At 48.7% G+C, this 21,874-nt stretch overlaps 1 protein-coding gene across 1 annotated transcript; it reads right to left on the reverse strand.

Moving 5' to 3' along the window:
• Positions 1-280: 280 nt before the first annotated feature.
• LOC132592042 (short transient receptor potential channel 2-like) lies at positions 281-18,437 on the reverse strand. Its single transcript, XM_060274014.1, has 13 exons — positions 18,411-18,437; positions 15,524-16,216; positions 14,959-15,171; positions 14,652-14,816; positions 13,729-13,903; positions 13,337-13,537; positions 11,272-11,434; positions 9,550-9,642; positions 6,339-6,531; positions 4,051-4,178; positions 2,784-2,868; positions 2,083-2,194; positions 281-756 (listed from the first exon to the last, which is right to left on the reverse strand). Exons 1-13 carry the CDS (start codon positions 18,435-18,437, stop codon positions 281-283), a joined length of 2,724 nt encoding a protein of 907 aa, XP_060129997.1.
• Between the last annotated feature and the right edge of the window lie 3,437 nt (positions 18,438-21,874).

Consider the following 21,874-nt stretch of genomic DNA (forward strand, 5'->3'; position numbering starts at 1 on the left):
ATTTGCCTTTATTACTGTAACTAACTCTTCACTGCCTTCCCATTCCACCCAGTAAGGAGCCCTTGTGCCAGCTGGATGAATTGCACATTCTTTCTCGCTTGGCAAAGGATGTCGGCTTAAGAAAGGACACTGTGTTGTCCTGTGTGTGTGCGCACCTTGTACATGTCAGACTCTACAAGCATGACTTCCCCCTAGGCTGCTAAGGAAAGGCCACCCTGAACTCTACAGCGGATCCCGGCTGAAAATGAAACAGGTCACTCCTCTTTGGAGTAAAGGCAGATCAGGTCTCTGGTTCTTCGATAGGGTTCTCTTCTGGTGCCAGATCTATTACCACCTCTGGCACCCTCAGCTCCACCTGGGATGGCCTCTCCTCAGCTTCCACCTCCAGCGGCCTCTCCTCAGCCTCCACCCCAGGCTGTCTCTCCTCAGCTTCCCCCTGGGGCGGCCCTTCCTCAGCTTCCGCCTGTTGTCCCTCAGAGGGTTCCTGAGGCAACGGTGTTGCGTCCTCTTCAGCAATGGCCCCATCCTGGTGCACAACAGCTTCCACGGGGGACCCCTGCCCAGAGCTGCCTGCATCGTTGTTGTCGTAGCCCTGGAAGCTGCTGCGCACCTTCATGATGTACTTGTGCAGAACGCTGGCACCGTCCAAGGGGTTGGAGGCTGTGCCGTTGGCAGCCACAGTGTGGCGCAGGTGTTTCATCTCCGAGTGGAGGCGCACCACGGACTTGTTCAGCTCCGTCAAGCGGTTGCCCAGATCTGCGGACATTGACAATGGAGAGACACTTAAAAAGAATGGGAACCGCTTATGCTGTATCCACAGAAACACTGTAAAGAAATGGACTCGTGAGCAGGGTTTGAGTAAACACTTACAGCTAAGGGAACAAATGTGAAGATTAAGAAATAACAGTTTGTAAACTAATGAAGTGTAAAACATTATTGGCAAGAATTACTGGAAGAAGCAAAGATCACCAGTGTTGAAGCATTGATTCTTCAACATCAACTTCGTTGGACTGGTCATGTTGTACGGATGCCTGATGATCGTCTTCCAAAGCAACTACACTCTATTCCGAACTTAAAAATGGAAAGCGTAATGCTGGTGGTCAACAAAAGAGGTTCAAAGATGCTCTCAAGGCAAATCTTTAAAAATGTAGTATAAACACTGACAACTGGGAAACACTGGCCTGCGAGTGCTCCAGTTGGAGAACATCCTTTACCAAAGGTGTCACGGGCTTTGAAGACACTCGAACTCAGGACGCAAGGGAGAACCGTGCTAAGAGGAAGGCACACTTGGCAAATCCACACCGTGATCAACTTCCGCCTGGAAACCAATGTCCCCACTGTGGAAGGACGTGTGGGTCCAGAATTGGCCTCCATAGTCACTTACGGACCCATTGTTAAAACCGTGTTTATGGAAGACAATCTTACTCGGATACGAGTGATTGCCAAAGAAGAAGAAGAATTGGCAAGAAAATGTGGTATAAAAGATAAGAATAGAAGAGCATTTAATTAAAAGATTAACCAAATCAGGAAAAATAAATTATAGCAAATATTTAAAGAACTAGAAGGGGAAGTTGGGAAAAGTCATAGGATGGGAGGGGGAATATTTGAATTCTTTCATTATTACTATTTTATATATGATAAATGTGTGGAATATAAAATAGAGGGTCAGGCCAATTCAAATTGAAGGCCAGGCAGAAGACCGACCAATCAGCTCTAAATGCACAACCTGAATTTTCTGGTTTCTGATTTGAGTCCCACCTGAAGAGAGAGAGAAAATTAGCCATGTGGGGCAGCAAAGCGGCACATTGACAGAAGCTAGAGGCCAGAGGAGGCAGAGATACAGAGATCTCACAGAAAGAGATATACAGAGCCAAGCAGAAAGGGAGCGGGGAACGCCCACCAGCTGGTATGGACTCCCAGAATCTGCAGCATTCTACATCAGAGCCGGCTGGGGCTGATGGAGCTGTGGTTGAGACAGCTGAGGGCACCCGGTTGCAGACGTCTGGCAGGGAGGGTGGTGGGCAAGACCTTCTGGGCAAGGCCACCCATCAGGATCCCCCCTTCCGAGGCAACACTGCTTACCTTTCCTGCGGCTCTCCTCAAACTCCCGCCGGGCCGTGTCGATGTAGCGCTGCACCAGAGCCTTGAGCACTTGGTGACGGTAGGCAGCGCGACTCTCCGTACGCTGGCCGCCCTCCTCCGTGGAGGGGTTAGACTGGGGGGGGCAGAAGGGCAGAGTCAGGGGGCTGGCAGGGTTCCCATATGAGACATGGCAAGAGGGGCCACACCTCCCAGGAGGGCCCTGGGAGGAGGCTTGCATCTGGAGGCTAGGAGGCAGGGGGCTGGCGGTTGTGGCTGCAAAGCACTCTGCACATGCTTCAGGGTGCCCAGAGAGGCATGGCCTCCGAAATAATTAGTTGAAAAGCAAACAGATGCAATTATTTGAAAAGCAGAAGACGGCAGGACATTATGGCACTAGGAGTGCACAGGCTTGTTGGTGCAGCACAGAAGCAACTTGGCCCATAAACTAATTTTTAATTGATGCAACAGTCTTTCATAAATGTCACTGAATGGAGGGAAAGGGCCACTGAAACGGATGCCGCAGGTGCGCAGCACCAGCCTCGCCACTGTCTCCCCCTCCCTCTGTCCCTCCTTGCAGGCAGCAGCGGCTGCCCTGCCAAGAGCACTTCTGATGTGCTAGCTAGATGGTCTTCTCCTTCCCCACTCCCAGCACAAATCCAAAGCAGAGTCCTGGGTGCAAGGAACACACCTGTGAAACAGACACAAAGGGAACTTACAATGGTTGAGATGGGGGGGTATTTCTGCTGGCGCTTTGGTTTGTAACAGCACAGGAAGCGGAAGAGGCCCCTGGGAGAAGATGGGGAAAGAAAGAGGTGAGCTGAGAGGCCCGTGAACAAGGCAGACTGTAATGTTTATTATTATTCTTAATTTAACAAAATTTACATCCTCTTAAGTGTTTTGCAAAGGACAAATGTCTGCTTCTGTCTTGCCTAGAAAGCAAGTGTCCCTATTTTCTAGGGACAGTCGTGGATTTACAGAAGCTGTCCTGGTTTCTGACCTGATTTTGGAATGTCCCACTTTTCCTTAGGACGTCCCGATTTTCATTGGATAAATGTTGGAGTGTATGGAGTTATGCGGCCGCCCTGAACCAAGGAGATCAGTAGCTAGACAACCTTTAGAAGACATCTGAAGACAGCTCTGTATAGGGAAGCTTTTTATGTTTAATGATGTTCCTATATAAGTTGGAAGTCTCCCAGAGCAGCTGAGGCAACCCAGTCAGCTGGGCAGGGTATAAATGTTGTTGTTGTTGTTGTTGTTGTTGTTGATGATGATGATGATGATGATGATGATGTTAAATAGGATGTCCCTATTTTCATTGGAGAAATGTTGGAGGGTATGCAGGTCAGAGTGGTTTTCTACTTCAGCCGCACCTTCTAGGCAAAGGTCTGCGCACTTTCCAAGAGAAAACATGCACATGCTTAGTGGTAGACTGGAACCAATGGCAATCTGGGGAAGACCTAAATTGCCACTTGCTCTGATTGAGCACTAAGCGGCATTCTCCCCCCCCCCACCCCAGGGGAAAGCAGCGGGAACAAGAGGAAGTGTGGTGGATAAGCCCTCAAGTATTGCTTAAGAATATTTCGAAGGAAGCATGGATTAGAAACAAATTTAACATGTAAACAGAAAGAAAGTCAGCAATCTTAAAACAATTACACACAATAAAAGTTCATTTTAAAATCACATGACTGAATAGGCTTGCCTAAGTGGAAAAAAAAATAGTTTGGAATGGGTTCCGAAAATAATGCAATGATGGTGCCCTGCTATTATGGGCTGTCACATTCAAGGACTGGTTTCTGGTAACTGCAGAAGGAGCACTGTGCTTGTAAAAGCAACAGTTTTGCAGATAGCGGGGAACACAGGGAGTCTGCCAGTCCTTAAACCAGCCCTCTGCTGCCAAGGGCTAAGTTTAACACAGAACTATCAGACCCTCCCCACCTCTAGGGTCTCAGGAGCAGCCTGACAAATTACCTGACGGCGTAGAAGATAGACTTTGGTGACGGGATGATGTTGAAGGGCACTGGCAGCGTCAAGCCTTCCCTGAAGAAAGACAAGTAGAGCTTGGAGCGGGCAAACTTCCACTCCACGTCGGCATCGTTCTGAAGAGCACAGGAGAGAAGAGGCGGCAAGGAAGACTCTGGTAAATACGAGGGGTGCTCTTTATTTATCTGGAGCAGGCACGTCCAACAGGTAGATCGTGATCTACCGGTAGATTACTGGATGTATGTGATCTTAGATCACTGGTAGATCACTGGTTCTCCCAAAGAAGCTCAACAAGTTTGGTTCCCTTTAAAAAAGGTCAATATTTTTGCCCTTCACCCCAAAAAGCAGGACTTTCCATTCCTGCCTTAAAAAAGCGCAACAACTTTTTGACCTGAATCCCCCTCTTTTGGGAGTTGACCACCCCAGATCTAGAGCATCTTTGCCCTGCTCTTCAGTCCAAAAAGATCATTAAAAAAAGGCTTACATAGGAACACGGGCAAGTTGTCAGGCAATTGGTCCACCTGTCTCAGAATTATTAACAGTGCAGGGCAATGGCTCTCCAGGGCAATGCCTGGAGCTGCCATTGGAGACTGAACCTTTTGCACGCAAGCAGGTGTGCTACCTCTGAGCTATGGGTCTTCCCTTAAGCCACAGGAACGCAGGGAGCCACTTCATTCTGAGCCAGTCCTTTGAGTCCATCTAGCTCAGGGTTTCCCAAACTTGGGTCTCCAGCTGTTTTTGGACTACAACTCACATCATCCCTAGCTAGCAGGACCAGACGCGAACAGTAGTCCAAAAGCAGCTGGAGACCCAAGTTTGGGAAACCCTGAGATAGATGGGCTCAAAGGACTGGCTCAGAATGAAGTAGCTCTTGCCTAGTTGCCTAGCCCTAGTTGGAGACTGAGCCTGGGATTTTCTGCATGCAGAGCAATTGCTGTACCACTGAGCTATGGCCTTTGCAATCCAGAAGCAGGAAATGGAGAGCACAGACCAACAGCAGCCGCATCTCCCGGGAGAATAGCAGCATCGTCTGGAGACCAACGGTGCAAGGGGGGCGGGGGGCGGGCAGTGAATCTGACCGATAGCAGTAGAGAGCTATTGTGCACTACCCAGAAACATCGTGGATATGCTGCGCAGAGGTGCCTCTGCTGGCTACAAGTAGGAAAGTGTCAGAGAAGCCCATTGGGAATGCAGATGGGAGTGGAAGTCCCGCAACAGAATACATGCAACTAGCAAAACTACGGGAAGAATCAGAGGAGTGTCAAAACCAGAAAGTATATGGAGAATGGAAAATATTTAAAGAAGATCTAAAATTGCATTGTACAAACAACAACATACTTGCAGAACTAGATTGATACTTGTAAATAAAAAGTGTATTAGATACCATATTGGATCACACACATATATAAAATGAAATAATGCAAATTTGTGTAAGAAAATATAGACAATTTAAGCAGTATAATGAGAATGATGGGAAGTTTTACATTTTAACTTGTTATTTAATTGTAATATATTATATTCTTTTTTTCTTTTACTTTATTTTTTTCTTTGCTTGTATTGCTTTTGTTTTGTATGTTTTGTTGTCTGTGTATATATGTCTATGTGGGGAATTAATAAAGATCATTTTTTTAAAAATGAAATCCCGCAATTCACATATTCATCACAGGTGAAGAATGGAAACCACCACATAAGGAAATACAAGTGGGCATTTGCTATTGTCCCCCCCCCCAAGTCTATCTACTGCGTTGTTTTTGGTGTTTCCTTTCCACTGAAATGAATTAATTAGGCCACAGCAGACAGCAAGAGGAAGCTGATATGTAGTGGAATGGAAACAGCGCTGAGTTGTGATGAACCCAGCACAAGACTGAAGTTGCTGCCTCCTCCCATCTCTAGCTGCAAGTCCCTGGAGAATTATTTATTTATTTATTTATTTATTTATTTATTTATACCCCACCCATCTGGCTGGGTTTCCCCCACCACTCTGGGCGGCTTCCAACAAAGATTAAAATACATTAAAATATCGCAGATTAAAAACTTCCCTAAACAAGGCTGCCTTTAGGTGTTTTCTAAATGTCAGGTAGTTGTTTATCTCCTTGACCTCCAATGGGAGGGCGTTCCACAGGGAGGGCGCCACTACCAAGAAGGCCCTCTGCCTGGTTCCCTGTAGCTTTGCTTCTCGCAGAGTATGGATCCATCTCTCTGTTCCACTCTTCCCCAAACCCGGTCCCATTCCGGTAGCCGTAAGATGCCATGCAAAGGATAAGGCGGGCACTCACCTCGATTTTCTGGAAGGACCTTGTGATCATGGCAATGAGCATGTTGAGGAGGACGACCACCATGACGATGGTGAAGACCCCATACAGCACCCTCCCCACCAGCTGAGCTACGAAGAAATTGGGCATGTCCACCACATCGTGTTTCTCCATCCCAAGCATGGTCCAGAAGAGGAACTGGAATGTCTCATTGAAGCTGCATGGGAGAAGGGATGGCAAGGTGAAAACAGCTGGGGGTTTCGAGTCGGGGTGCCCTCTCCCACCAGGCTTCCTCCAGGGGACATGCTCATTCAATGTTTATTTCAACATTCATCCTGATCTGCTCGCACGAAGCTTATGCAGAGGTTAGATTATATCCCGTCTTCCTTGACCTTTCATTTTGATTTGCTTGTGGGGCAGTTATAGGACAAAGAGCATCCTGATACATGTGGGGGGTATTTACACATCTTCCTCAGTGCTAGATTTACATATAAGCTACAGCTTAGGGCCCCACTCTCTGGGGGGGGATTTAAAGGGGGGGGAACTGGATGTACATTTCTCTGCCTGGTTCCCTGTAGCTGGATGTGGAATTTGCTACCAAGGAGTGTGGTGGAGTCTCCTTCTTTGGAGGTCTTTAAGCAGAGGCTTGACAGCCATATGTCAAGAATGCTTTGATGGTGTTTCCTGCTGGGCAGGGGGTTGGACTGGATGGCCCTTGTGGTCTCTTCCAACTCTATGATTTCCAAAATATAAGATAAAAGAACAAATAAAATAAAACCTACATACAGCAACAGGTGTTTTGTGTTGTGTAGGCTCCTATGATGAAAGTCATGGGCCCCTCCTGCCAGCCTGCTCCCTAAAATATCCCTGGTTTGCTCCTTTCTATATACAGGGTGCCTACATTCTGCAGGGACTGCTTGCATGGCAACATGGGCAAATAGCTTGAGATACCCACTATGTCCATAAATGACCATCTAGCATATATTCAACACAAAAAACAGTGACCATTAGTTGTTGACAAAGGACAGTTGGACACAGAAAGGGCCCCATTACCTTCAGTAGCTTAGGGCCTCATCAAACCTAAACCCGGCCCTGGTCTTCCTGCTACTGCATTTAAAGCTATTGCTTTAGCTGAGACACCTGCACTGCAGGGGGTTGGACTAGATGACCCTTGGGTCCCTTCCAACTCTAAGATTCTATGATTCTATATTATTTATGTATGTGACAACCGCGGCTAGGACTTTGTTAGCCCAAAAATGGAAACCTCAGGATTTATTGACGATTGAAGAGTGGCAGACGAAAATGATGGACTATGCGGAACTAGCAAGACTGACTAGCAGGATCCGAAACCAGGGAGAATCAAGGTTCCAAAAAGACTGGAGTAAATTTGTGGACTATATAGAGAAGAACTGTAGAAGTTTAAAGACACATGCAGGACTGAAATAAATCCTACGAACTGACTTTAAGTAGAAGGAATACAGGAACTGCGAGATAGGAGTGGACAAGATAATCGAATGGGGGGAAGGAGGGAAGTCAAAGCTCGGCAGAGCAAAGTAAATTGTAATAATTGATTAGATGTTAAAAAGAGGAGATTTTGTGTTTCTTATGTGTTGCTGTGTGTGTGGTTGAATGTTTTGTTTTTGTTTAATGTGTTCAATTGGAAAATTTAATAAATTGTCTTAAAAAAAAGATTCTATGATTCCATGATTTCCCTGTCACTTTCCAATCTGCAAAAAGCCACTTTCTTTCTTTTTAAAGTGGACAACAGAGTCCCTCAATTCATTCTAACTGTGCGCACCTGAAGTTCCAGCACCCGCTTGAATCCCTCTCGTGAAATACAGATACAATCTGGGGGCACTCACAGGCAACTCTCCGGTTTTGCCATATTTACGCAGGTGGTGACACTGGATTTTGGGTTTTCTCCTGAGACCCAAAACAGCTGGATTGCATTCAACCTTATTTTTTTTGTGCTCTGCTGATTTTGTGTAAGCCGATTTCTGTACTTTTGTGGAATAGAAATTATGTAAACAACAATGAATGGGTATCTTGGACCCCTCCTGATTCAGCCAAAGAGCTGCAACCTGGCGACTGCTTCCTGCTATAGTTGCAAAGAGTCTGAGTGCCAAGATCAGGTCTAAGGTAACCATCTTCAGCTCAAGAGCTTCTTTCCCTGATGGGGGCTGCATTCCCTTGGTGGGCAGAGCTGGAGGCAAATGTGCTTTGCAAATGGGCTTTGCTCCTCCTATCTTTGTATTGGAGAATGGATGGCAGCTAACAGATTGAGGTTGAATCCTGACAAGACAGAAGTACTGTTCGTGGGGGACAGGAGGCGGGCAGGTGTGGGGGACTCCCTGGTCCTGAATGGGGTAACTGTGCCCCTGAAGGACCAGGTGCGCAGCCTGAGAGTCATTCTGGACTCACAGCTGTCCATGGAGGCGCAGGTCAATTCTGTGTCCAGGGCAGCTGTCTATCAGCTCCATCTGGTACGCAGGCTGAGACCCTACCTGCCTGCAGACTGTCTCGCCAGAGTGGTGCATGCTCTGGTTATCTCCCGCTTGGACTACTGCAATGCACTCTACGTGGGGCTACCTTTGAAGGTGACCCGGAAACTACAACTAACCCAGAATGCGGCAGCTAGACTGGTGACTGGGAGCGGCCGCCGAGACCACATAACACCGGTCTTGAAAGATCTACATTGGCTCCCAGTACATTTCCGAGCACAGTTCAAAGTGTTGGTGCTGACCTTTAAAGCCCTAAACGGCCTCGGTCCAGTATACTTAAAGGAGTGTCTCCACCCCCATCGTTCTGCCCAGACACTGAGATCCAGTACAGAGGGCCTTCTGGCGGTTCCCTCGTTGCGAGAAGCCAAGTTGCAGGGAACCAGGCAGAGGGCCTTCTCGGTGGTGGCGCCTGCCCTGTGGAACGCCCTCCCATCAGATGTCAAAAAGGAAAACAGCTACCAGATTTTTAGAAGACATCTGAAGGCAGCCCTGTTTAGGGAGGCTTTTAATGTTTAAGAAATTAGTGTATTTTAATGATTTTAATTATTATTATAGTGGGGGGCCTTACATACATGGGGTTCCTGGGTGGCATCCCCTTTGAGTACTGACCAGGTTCAGAACCTGCTTGGCAAGGAGGTCACATCACTGGCCTTTGGCCCAGCGCCCTGGACAATCTCCTAGCCGTCCAATCTCATCCTTTCTAGCCCTTGATGCCGCCAAGCCAGCTGCCGTACCTCCCCAGCTTCTCAGAGTCTTGATAGTGGACGTAGACGTTGTTCATCCCACACAGGAAGGCCGTCAAGATGATCACCATGATGAACATGAACCTGGAGAGGAGGAGGAGAAGCACAAGGAAGCCAAAAAGCTGAAGAATAGCAGGGCCTCTGTTGTTAAAAGAATTCTAAGGTCCCAAATATAAAATAAACGTTTACGGCCTAGGACCCTCGTACTTACGGGACCGTCTCTCCCGGTATGCCCCACGGAGGACCTTAAGGTCCATAAATAGTAACATCCTAGAGGTCCTGGGCCCGAAGGAAATCAGATTAGCCTCAACTAGAGCCAGGGACTTCTCAACACTGGCCCCGACCTGGTGGAACACTCTGCGGGACCTGATTTCTTTCTGCATGGAATGTAAGACAGAGTTGTTCCACCTGGCTTTTGGCCTGGAGCCAACCTGATCCCCTCCCCCATTTCCCCCTTTTCCTTCCGTATGAGGCTGCATTTTAATTTTAATGTATTTAATCTTGTTCTTAAGTTGTATTTTAATCAGCTGTTTTATATCTATACCCTGCCTTGGCTGGGTAGGGCAGGGTATAAATAATAATAATAATAATAATAATAATAATAATAATATTATTATTATTATTATATTAAATGTACAAGGCAAACACATGCATAAGAACATAAACCACGTGTCTGAAATAGTACAGGAGAGCAATCCTGAAACCATTTTGACTCTCCCAAAGGAGGGAGGAAATGGGGAAAGCCTTCCCTTTGTCTTTTTGCTTACAAATCCTGTCTTAAGGCCGTATTTGTGCATGAAGAGGGTGTGCCTGTGACCTGGATTCAGGAACTGAAGTATTTACCATCACAAAAGAATGGCCAGGCTGCCCAGGTAAAATTAGCGGCCATTAACAGATATCATGGCAAATAGGATTTCCGCTCGAAATATATATTTAAAAAGTCCAATAACACGTTAGAGACCAACTAAGTTTGTTCTTGGTACAGTATAAGCTTTCGTGTGCATGCACACTTCTTCAGATACCTGCCTCCTGTGATATATTTCTGCTGTAGACCCGCCTCCTTTTGTGATGTATGTATGATGTTTTTTGGGGTGGTCTTGGGCTGCAGGGTAGGCAATTTCAAAAGTCTATATAAGAGCTTGCACACCAATGTTTTGGGTTCCTCTCCTCCCTCCCTGTGTGGGGATAATGGGGGATCCTGTTGCAACAGTTTAATACAGATCAGGTTTACTAGCTGCTTTGCTTCTCAATATTCTCTGGTTGGCCTCTGTTATTTTCCCCTACCGACAGGGAACCTACTCAAGGACTCTATACAGGCTCTTGGCTACCCCGTAAGGGAAAAGGAGCAGTGTTTTCCCCCTCTATAACAGCTACAGTGGTACCTCGCAAGACGAATTCGTTTTGCAAAAAATTCGTCTTGCATCCCATAGGAATGCATTGAAATTTAATTAATGCGTTCCTATGGGCAAAAAAAAGAAATTTCAATGCATTCCTATGGGAAACCGCGATTCGCAAGACAAATTTTTCACAAAACGAATTGACTTTCGGAACGAATTAAATTCGTCTTGCGAGGCACCACTGTATTATTGTTCTCAATCAGATTTCTTTACAAATACAACATTAAAACCAGCAAAACAAAGTCAAGAGGCTAGCACAGCATCTCACACACACACACACACACACACACACACACACACACACACACACACACACCTGATCATGTCGTCGATCATCTTGCCAATGGAGATCTGCAGGGTCCCCAAGGTTTCGTGGGCGGGCAAGATGTAAGCCATACGGGTGAAGCTCAGCATGCTGGTCACGGCAAAGAGCACCTCGGCCATGAACTGGGGGTCTTCGGTGTGCCACTCCTGACGGCCTGTGTCACAAAAGGGAGGGAGGATCAGTGCCAGGTGACACCTGTGTCAGGTGGCGCACACCTTTTGCAAGTCAGCTTCCCTGCTCCATTGCCTCCGTGGGCCAAGGTTTCTTTCGGCCACAGCCCTTCCTTGTGTGTTCCTGTACCAATGTCTGAAGCCTTTTCCTTTACCTTCTAAAGCAGACATCCCCAAACTTCGGCCCTCCAGATGTTTTGGACTACAATTCCCATCTTCCCCGACCATTGGTCCTGTTAGCTAGGGATCATGGGAGATGTAGGCCAAAATATCTGGAGGGCCACAGTTTGGGGGTGCCTGTTCTAAAGGCTGCCTTCCCTGACTCCCATCAGCCCCTGCCAGCCAGAGTGGCCATATTTTGCTTGGGCTGATGGGAGATGCAGTCCAAAATGTCTGGAGGGCAGCAGGGTGGGCAAGGCTGGGCTAAGGCAGTGGGGACTTACCTTCCAAGTTCCGGACTGCAGAATCCGGGAGTGGCAGCCATCTGACACCGGAAGTTGTGTCGACGTAACTTCCGGTGTCGCTTTGCCCTTCTATGGGCACTCAAAATGGCCGCCGCCGGCTTTGAAAGCCGCTTGTACGCATGCCAGGAAGTGCGCCGACGCAACTTCCGGTGTCGCGTCTTTTGAAGCTGGCGGCGGCCATTTTTGGTGCCCATAGAAGGGCAAATCGGAAAGAAAAAAAAATGGCCGCCGGCAGGAGAAAATAACGGAGAAAAACGGGAGACGAAGTGATACAGGGGACCACCGAAAAAAGGTAAGTAAAAAAGGGGTTTTCCCGGGGGAAACGGGAGACTTGGCAGCTATGAGTGGGGACCTGGATCGTGCTTAATCACGTGACAGCAAATTCACAGTTTGTATCATCCTCTCCCAAAGGAAAAACAAACACATCTTTCCCAGGTGCATGGCAATAATATTTCAGCAATGTGCAGGCGTGCATTTGCTTATCTGTCACAGAGCTAAATATTACAAGGGGTTCGGTCTGGAGCCTGGATTTCGCTAAATTAATGAAGAATTTTAAAATTTTCACGTCTCTCGCATTTGTGACAAGCAAGAACTGAATTTAAGATGCAAAGAGAATTAAGTATTTTAGGAATCTTAGAAGAAAGTGGCTGTGTGGGATCAGGCCAAAGGCCCATCTAGTGTAGCATCCTGTTCTGACAGTGGCCAATCAGATTCCCCCAAGAGAAACTCAATAGCAGGCCCACTGGAGTCTCCAAGCCCTGGGACTTCACACAGCGGAAGTGGAACATAGCCATTGTGGTTAATTGAAACTCACATGATCTCATGCAATCTAATGTCAAAGGGAAATGTGGATTTTACTTCTTCTATGTTGAACTTTCAAACAGGTGCACCAATGGAGCCAGTAAAAGATAAAAAGGTAAAGGACCCCTGAATAGTTAAGTCCAGTCAAAGGCGACTATGGGGTTGTGGCGCTCATCTCGCTTTCAGGCCGAGGGAGCTGGCATTTGTCCACAGACAGCTTTCCGCGTCATGTAGCCAGCAGGACTAAACCGCTTCTTCTTCTTTGTGTATATAATTTTTTTAAAATTTTCTGCTTTACGATTTAAAGTACCCATGGTTCATTTTACATATCATAAATCCCTGCATATTTTACAAAAACTGTACCGTTCAGTATTCCATTATTGCATCCATCAAAACCGATTTACACTGCTGAATTTATCTTAGTGCTTCCAGCGTTTTCAGCTGTACACCATTATTTCCCATATATTCAATAAACGACTTCCAATCTTCTCTAGAGTAGAGAAGATTAGAGAAGATGACTAAACCGCTTCTGATGCAATGGGACACCGTGGCGGAAGCCAGAGCTCACGGAATCGCAACACAGAAGAAGGAAAGAGATCCCAGCCCGTGGGAGGTGCTCACCCGCTTCCGTGTAGTAACGGCACTCTGCAGACTCTTTGTTATCCAGGCAGAAAACACGGCCCTGGAAGAAGATCAGGAGCCTGAGGACAAAGGAGGCCAGGTACATGCTGAGCATGACGATGTCCAGGAAGTTCCACCAGTCCAAGAGGTAGCTGCGGAAGCCCTCGATCCAAACCTCCTTGCACTCAAACCAGAAGAAACCTGGAGGAGAAAAGCACAGGGAATAAAAACCCACTACTGGGCACAGCTGGAGGAATGGCAACCTTGGCTGTTCATTGCCATGGCCCAGGGCTCTGGATCCCCATCCTTGGGGGAAAGAGGCCATGGGTTCAGGGGGCATCCTGGGCCGCGAGGAGGAGTGCCACTGCCAGTCTGACGTGGGCCACACAGACCTGCCACCCATATCATGTGCAGCGAAGTCTCCCAGAAATCCTGGTTCCGCCCCGAAAAGGTCTCGTTGTTGTACTCCAGCGCCAGCGACTCTGCCAGCAGGAAGACCAGGAACCAGACATACGAGGCCGAATGCAGAAGGAACTTGATCACGGGGATCTTCAGCATTTTGGCAGGCTGGTGAGAGAAGGGGCACACAGCACGTTAGGAGAGGGCATGCGCCCCATAGATGTACACCAGCCTGCCTTAACCCGCTGCCTTCCAGCTGTTTTGGACTATAACACCCATCAGCTCCAACCAGATATGGTGATGTGCAAGCCTGGCATGGATAATGTCACAAAGGCCATTTCCGTTCCATCAAAAAAATGAAGTAATCTGCATAAATAGCAATTAACTACAATAGTCTTTCAGGGGTTTACTATCATAGCTGCCAAGTCTCCCGTTTTCCCTGGGAAACCCCCGTTTTTCCTGCTGTCCCCAGCCGAAAAAACGGACTTTTTTGTTTTTTCGTGGTTTATTCTGGCGCGGCGGCCATTTTGGAACTGGGCGGAGCATGCTCAGAAGCGACTTTTGATGCCGCTCTGCCCAGTTCCAAAATGGCTGCAGCACGACTTCTGGTGCGGCAGCCATTTTGGAACTGGGCACAGCAGCATCAAAAGTCACTTCTGAGCATGCTCCGCCCAGTTTCAAAATGGCCGCCGCGCTACTTCTGGTGTGCTACTTCCAGTCCGGTCCCTTATTTTTCAGAGAGGAACTTGGCAGGTATGGTTTACTATACAGACTGCAAAAGCATGCTGGAAGAAGTATTCAATAGGCACCAGGAGATCATCAAGGAGGACCCCCAAGCTGCCTATGGGCTGAAGAGTCCAAGGCCATGTCGCCTGGGAAGAGGACGGTGTGTTATGCCTGGACACAAACCACTCACCTTGGATCTGGGGGCAAAGTAGTAGAGGAGGCACAGGAAAGGCATGCCCATGAAGATGGAGCTGGAGATGAAGACCTTCCAGAGATTGGTGCTGCCTCGCCAGCTCTGCAGGCTCCCGCACCAGATGGACGACAGCACTTGCTGGCAGATGGGGTGGGCGACAAACTGGGGGGGGGGAATGAGATGGAAAGGTCTCTCCTGGATCAAAGCAAAGGCTCGGCACCCTTTGCAAGAGAACAACCCACACTGCCTTAAATCCGGCACTGCTTCCTTCTGCCCCCAGACCATGTTCCTCTGACAAGCCCACCTGCTTCTGGTTGTAGTTGACAGCCAGGCGAAGCCTCGCCAAGTTGGGGATCCCCTCCTCGAAGGCCTGGTCATTGAAGTCCTCCTCTTCCTCGTCATTCGAGGAATCCGCAACGTCATTCAAGACGGCCGTCACCTCGCTTTGGTTGCGGCACATTCCCAGCAGCTCAAAGGCAAACTCCTGGCACAGCTGCTCCAGGGCCAGGTACTCGGGCTGGACGGGAGGACAAGGACAAGGAAGGATCAAGGAAGGACAGCACAAGGGCCCACCCCAATTCTGAAGAGAACGGCTTTTCTCTGCTCAGAATCCGAATGGCCTGATGCCTAACATGGTCTACATGGAATCCCCACCCCAACTCCTTTCTCTAAAAAGAATTAGGCTTGTGATGTGAATATTGTGTTGTGGAATTAAAAGGCTAAGGAACCAGTGGCCCTCCAGATGTTGTTGGACTCCCAGCCTACATGGCCAATGTTCAGGGATGATGGGAGTTGTGGCCCACCAATACCTGGAGGGCCATAGATGTTCCCCACCTTGACCTACATGCTTGGTGCGGCCAGAGACAGACCTTGAATTCGGGCTCCTTCTTGGAGAGGCGCTTGAGCTCTCGGCTGAGCTTGAAGGCCGTCAACATGGCGTCTTCGCTGGCGATGGAGAGGTGCGCCCGGCTGGCGATGCCCTTGTAAGTGTTGATGCGAGAAAGCGAGAACTTGAGCAGGTCGAACTTGCGGCCGTTGGAGCACTCCAGGCAGGAGCACGAGACCTTGTGCGGCCCCGGGATGGCGTGGCCCTTCTTCAGGAGCATGTCCACGATTTCGTAGAGGTCCTTCTCGCAAGCCAAGGTGAGGGGTGTCACGCCCGGGGCAAAGCGCGAGTTGTCAATGGAGTTGTCAAACAAGGCCGAGGAGAAGGACTTGATGTCCATCTTGCGGCCTTTCTCCTGGTCCAGGCGGTCCAGCAGCAGCTTGACCACAGTGGGCTGGTTGGTATCCACAGCAACCAGCAAGGCCTCGTGGATCTGCCGGAAGTCAAACTTGACAACGCGCAGCAGCGTCTTGGTGATCTCCTCGCCGCCCGTGCGGATGGCCAGGTTGAGAGCCTCTCGCCACGCCCGGTCCTCGGCCTCATCCAGCTGCTTCAGGATCCCGTCACTCACCTGCAGCAGCTGCTGGACCTTCATCAGTTGCCCATCTTGGATGGCGTTGAGGAGGCCTTCCGGGAACTTCAACTTCTTGTTCACTATTTCTTTCCAATCGGGTTGCTAAGGGGGTGGATGGAAAGACAACAAGGGTCAATCTCAAAGCTGTGGGCTATTGTTTGCGTTTTCTAAAATGGACTTGAGAAATGCAAGGTGTTTCTGCCCTTGAGGAACCGATGTTTGCAAGGTGGTAGAAGTGTTGTAAGCCAAAAATGGCTTATCTTCTGAGTTAAGCCAATAAAACTCAGAGACAAGGAGTTCGGAGTCCATTGTTGTTTATTGCAAAGCAATAGGTTGCAGTCAAATCTTTTTGCAAAACTGCAACCCCGCCCAAAGGTCCGGGCAGGGGTATCTTTAACATTTCAGACAAAGGATTGCATTTTTAACCAATCATATGAATCATTGCCTCATTTCATGTTCAATACTTAATATTTCAATTTTTAACCAATCATATAAATCATTACCTCATTTCATGTTTAATACGCATGTGTGATAGGCATTGCTAACTAAACGTTGATTCCCACCGTGATCTGTTACATTCTGTTAGTTTGCATGTATGCTTCTTGTAGGCATTTGCACCATGTATCAGCTTATGTTCTAGCTTATGAGCTATATCTTTGTGATTTGCGTATCAGCTATCCTGTCCCAGTGAGGGACGGCATCTTGCCAAATCATCAGTTTCTTAAAGCAGCAAGCTACCATAACTTCTCTATTAGATTTATAGGGGGTTCACATTATCACATTCATTATGGCCCTTTGGGCCACTGCCACAAAGGGACCTGCATTCATTGCAGTCTGCAAAAGGATTTTGAGAGCAATGAAGAACATCCACGCCTCTTGCAGGGATTCTCTGAGCTGCCGTAAGGGCAGGAGGGCAAGGCGGGATTCGCTGGGTGCCGCTGGAAAGGAGCAGGCCTGAAGCAGCGGGGCTGAGGGATGAATTAAGCAGAATCCATTTGTGCCGCTTGTGTGGCTCTGCTCTTTTGGAGTGCCAGTGGCTGCCTTCAGAAGCGCTTTGCTTGTTTAGCCATTGCCATCCCTGTTCTCTTCAAATTCCCCCTGGGCAAAGCAACTCTTTATTATTTACTGGTTAGATTCCCGTCACACTCCTCCTATCTACTGGTTTCAAAACAGTTTACAGCAGTTTCCTCGAAGGCAACCTACAAGTCCCCCAGGGGAGATGGCAAAGGGAGCGGGGTGCTTGCTAACAGCCGCTCAGAAAAGCTCCAGCTGGAAAGCTGAATTGACGGTGGCCCCTCAGTTCCTATGCAGATTGGTAGGGTTGCCAGACTCAATAGAGGACAGGACTTCTGTGCCTTTAATTGCCCTGCTCTCTTTTGAGTCTGGAAACCTTAAAGAGAAACCAGCAGACCCTTTGTTTAATTTCCAAGCAAAGGGTCTGCTGGTTTCTCTTTAAGGGACTGAAACTGCCTTGGTTGCACTGGTTGATGATCTCCGGCGGGCTAGGGACAAAGGTGAAAGCAGTTTCCTAGTCCTGCTGGATCTCTCAGCGGCTTTTGACACCATTGACCATAGCATCCTTCTGGACCGTCTAGAGGGGTTGGGAGCTGGGGGCACTGTCATACAGTGGTTCCGCTCTTTCCTCCTGGACCGTGTTCAGAAAGTGGTGGTGGGGGGATGAGTGTTCAGACCCCTGGGCTCTCACTTGTGGGGTGCCTCAGGGTTCTGTCCTCTCCCCCATGCTTTTTAACATCTACATGCAGCCGCTGGGAGAGATCATCAGGGGGTTTGGGCTGGGTGTTCATCAGCATGCGGATGATACCCAGCTCTACCTCTCTTTCAAATCAGAACCAGTGAAGGCAGTGAAGGTCCTGTGTGAGTGTCTGGAGGCGGTTGGAGGATGGATGGCGGCTAACAGATTGAGGTTGAATCCTGACAAAACAGAAGTACTGTTTGTGGGGGACAGGAGGCGGGCAGGTGTGGAGGACTCCCTGGTCCTGAATGGGGTAACTGTGCCCCTGAAGGACCAGGTGTGCAGCCTGGGAGTCATTTTGGACTCACAGCTGTCCATGGAGACGCAGGTCAATTCTGTGTCCAGGGCAGCTGTCTATCAGCTCCATCTGGTACGGAGGCTGAGACCCTACCTGCCTGCAAACTGTAGCCAACAGTAGAGAAAGTCACCCAAACCAAAATGGCATGTCTGTATGTCTGTCTGTCTCTCTGTCTGTCCCCCCCCTCTATCATCTATCTGTCTATCACATCATGGAGCCCCCCCCCCACGCCGCTCTGCACTCACCGTGATGCCATCGAACTCCAGTGCCATCCTGCCCAGGGCAGAAGTGCCAGCCCCTTACAGGTGTGACTGGCAAGAGATGCTCCAGGTCCTTCCCCTTCCAGCAGAACGAAACCGGGGAAGGCCTGGCTGAAAAGAAGGTGTCCTGCTTCTCCTCGAAGGCTTTCCTCTCCAGCCCTCTGCCTGTGCGCATCTCTTGTTTTTCCCTGGCAGGGGCAGGAGCAGGCAGGAGCGCAGTGGGGCCCACCTGCCAACCCCCCAGGGGGCTGGGTTGCCACATGAACGCCATGGGCAGCCTCCAGCAAGGCCTCACCCTGCTCCCCCAGGAGCCTGGGCTGTTTGTCACAGCAGCAGCAGCAGCATCCTGCTCTCAGCTCCCTCCTCCTTCCCTGCCTCTCCCTTTGCACATCTGCCCTGCTAGACCCCCAGCCTCTTCCTTCTCCCTTTCCTGCCTCAGGCCAACATGGAAGGCAACTGGGGTGGCAGAAAGGGGGGCGACTGGGGAATGGAGCGTTGAGTAGGTGCCACAATTCTCTCCTTTCCTGATTTCCTTTCCAGGTAATTCACCAGGTGCGTTCTCTTTTGGAACTTGGGTGTATTGTGCTCTGTAGCTCGAACTATGAGGACCTTCCGAGGAATGGTCCTCCCACATCAATTAAAAACTCTTTTTAATGTTGGTCTGGTCTAGTAGACAGCACATTGTTGGTAACATACTCCTAAGATCCCCACTCAGCGGTTTCATGGGGGATAACAGTGAACCCTAAGGAACCCCACAGTCAAGGCTCCAGGGGGCCAAGCCTCGCCCTCTGGAAATGACCATCCAAGTAGGACCAGAAGCATCGCAAAGCAGTACCACTGGCGTTGCAAGGGGGTACGTTGGGGGCAGGCCGCCCCAGGTGCCACCCTGGAGGGGGGGTGACACTCGGTGTGCCCCCCGCGACTCCCAAGCCGAGCGGCGCCACTCCAGCGCCATACGTACAGAGGATCCCGGCACCATCCCCGTACAGCGCTGGAGCGGCGGCGGCAGCAAACCGCTACGTAGCGCGCATGTGCGGTGTTGCTATGTAGCATGCATGCGTCGTACGTAGCGATGCCGCACATGCGCGCTACGTAGCAATGGCCCGCCCCTGGGTGCACGCCCCTGGGTGCACGCCCCTGGGTGCTGCTCCGGGTGCCTGAGCGGCTTCCTCCGCCACTGAGCAGTGCACCCACCCTTAACTCAGACAGCTTCTGCGGAAGGATGGCATGGTCATTGACATCAAAAGCCACTGAGAGGTTGAGGAGGACATATTTAGGACATATTTCTCCTGCTTCTCCCTCTCTCTCTCTCTTTTAATGCTTTATTAGTTTTAAAAACAAAACAAATACAAAACAAGACACTATGCAACAATCAAAAAATTAACACTTTGTACACACAAAAAAGAAAAGATTGAGTTCTTCCATCACTCTTTCTTTCTTTCTTTCTTTCTTTCTTTCTTTCTTTCTTTCTTTCTTTCTTTCTTCCTTCCTTCCTTCCTTCCTTCCTTCCTTCCTTCCTTCCTTCCTTCCTTCCTTCCTTCCTTCCTTCCTTCCTTCCTTCCTTCTTTCTTTGGCGATCACTAATTCTAACATGACTTCCAATCCCCCCCATTGTGCTTCCTAAATTTCATTACAGCTGCACACTCAGCTTTATTTCTCCTAAATTATTCTGTTATGGAAACAATTTTTTAAAAAACATCCTTCCAGTAGCACCTCAGAGACCAACTAAGTTTGTCATAGGTATGAGCTTTCGTGTGCATGCACACTTCTTCAGATACGAAAGCTTATAGTCCAGGGGTGGCCAACTTCCAAGAGACAACGATCTACTCACAGAGTTAAAAACTGGCAGTGCTCTACCCCCCCTTTTGGGGTTCAGGTCAAAGTTGTTGAACTTTTTTTTTAAGAAGGAAAGCCCTGTTTTGGGGGGTTCACATAAAAGTTGTTGAGCTTCTTTAGCGAAGAAAGTGACATTGAGCTTTTTGTTTTAGGAAGGAAAGCCCTGTTTTTTGTGGTGCAGGTCATTTTAGGGGTCCAGGGCAAAGATGTTGAGTTTTTTTTAGGGCAGCCAAAGTTTTTTAGCTTCTTTGGGGGGGAGCCACTGATCTACCGGTGATCTACCACAGATGTCCAGTGATCTACCAGTAGATCACGATCTACCTGTTGGACATGCCTAGCTTATACCAATGACAAACTTAGTTGGTCTCTAAGGTGCTACTGGAAGGATTTTTTTTTAAAAAAATTTATTTCGACTACGTCAGACCAACACGGCTACCTACCTGTAACAAGTATTCTGTTATGTTAATTCTGTAGCGATCTCTCATTTCATGCAGAAATCAATCCAGGCTTGCCGAAGAATTTATGTTGTTACAATGTTCTTTTAAATATTATCTGTAAATATTCCACTCTAGTAAATATTTGATCTGTATGGTCTCGGAATCTTGCTTTTAATCTTGCCATAATAATAATAATAATAATAATAATAATAATAATAATTTATTATTTATACCCCACCCATCTGGCTGGGTTTCCCCAGCTACTCTGGGAAAATAAAATAAAATAATCTATTAAACATTAAAAGCCTCCCTAAACAGGGCTGCCTTCAGATGTCTTCCAAAAGTCAGACAGTTGTTTATCTCCTTGACATCTGATGGGAGGGCGTTCCACAGGGCGGGTGCCACTACCGAGAAGGCCCTCTGCCTGGTTCCCTGTAACCTCGCTTCTCGCAGGAAGGGAACCGCCAGAAGGCCCTCAGAGCTGGACCTCAGTGTCCGGGCAGAACGATGGGGGTGGAGACGCTCCTTCAGGTATACTGGACCGAGGCCGGTTAGGGCTTTCAAGGTCAACACCAACACTTTGAATTGTGCTCAGAAATGTACTGGGAGCCAATGTTGTTTCTAAGGGAAAGGAAGACCTGGAACCAGAGCCAGCCAAGGACATTTTGCCACTTAAGGCAAAGCAGGTGGTGTTGCCGCCACAGCTGCCCCACCCCCCGGACCCCCGCAGTGGGAAGAAAAAAGGAGGCCAGAGAAGAGGAGGCAGCAGGAAATAAGCACAGAATGCGGCCTCTTTCGGGTCTGGATATGCCGTCCTTCCCAACTGTCTCCCAGTCTGCCACATGCAGTGATTAAGAGCGGTAGACTCGTAATCTGGTGAACCGGGTTCACGTCTCCGCTCCTCCACATGCGGCTGCTGGGTGACCTTGGGCTAGTCACACTTCTTTGAAGTCTCCCAGCCCCACTCACCTCACAGAGTGTTTGTTGTGGGGGAGGAAGGGAAAGGAGAATTTTAGCCGGTTTGAGACTCCTTAGGGTAGTGATAAAGCGGGATATCAAATCCAAACTCTTCTTCTTCTTCTTTTTCACCACCCCGTCTCATGGGCATTTCATTTCATACATGTCAAATTCAGATGCACAAAATGCTCTTCCCCCATCAAATTGCAAAATTTGACT

The sequence above is a fragment of the Zootoca vivipara genome, chromosome 4 (assembly GCF_963506605.1).
Source record: "Zootoca vivipara chromosome 4, rZooViv1.1, whole genome shotgun sequence".
In the NCBI taxonomy this organism is placed as follows: Eukaryota; Metazoa; Chordata; class Lepidosauria; order Squamata; family Lacertidae; genus Zootoca; species Zootoca vivipara.

Excerpts from the sequence above, each read along its gene's own strand:
- LOC132592042 (XM_060274014.1), bottom strand. The coding sequence starts at position 18,437 with ATGGCACTGGAGTTCGATGGCATCACG. Across the intron at positions 9,643-11,271 it reads ATGATCGACGACATGATCAG|GTTCATGTTCATCATGGTGA; the intron begins GTGTGTGTGTGT and ends CCTCCTCTCCAG. Across the intron at positions 2,869-4,050 it reads TCTATCTTCTACGCCGTCAG|GGGCCTCTTCCGCTTCCTGT; the intron begins GTAATTTGTCAG and ends ATCTTCTCCCAG.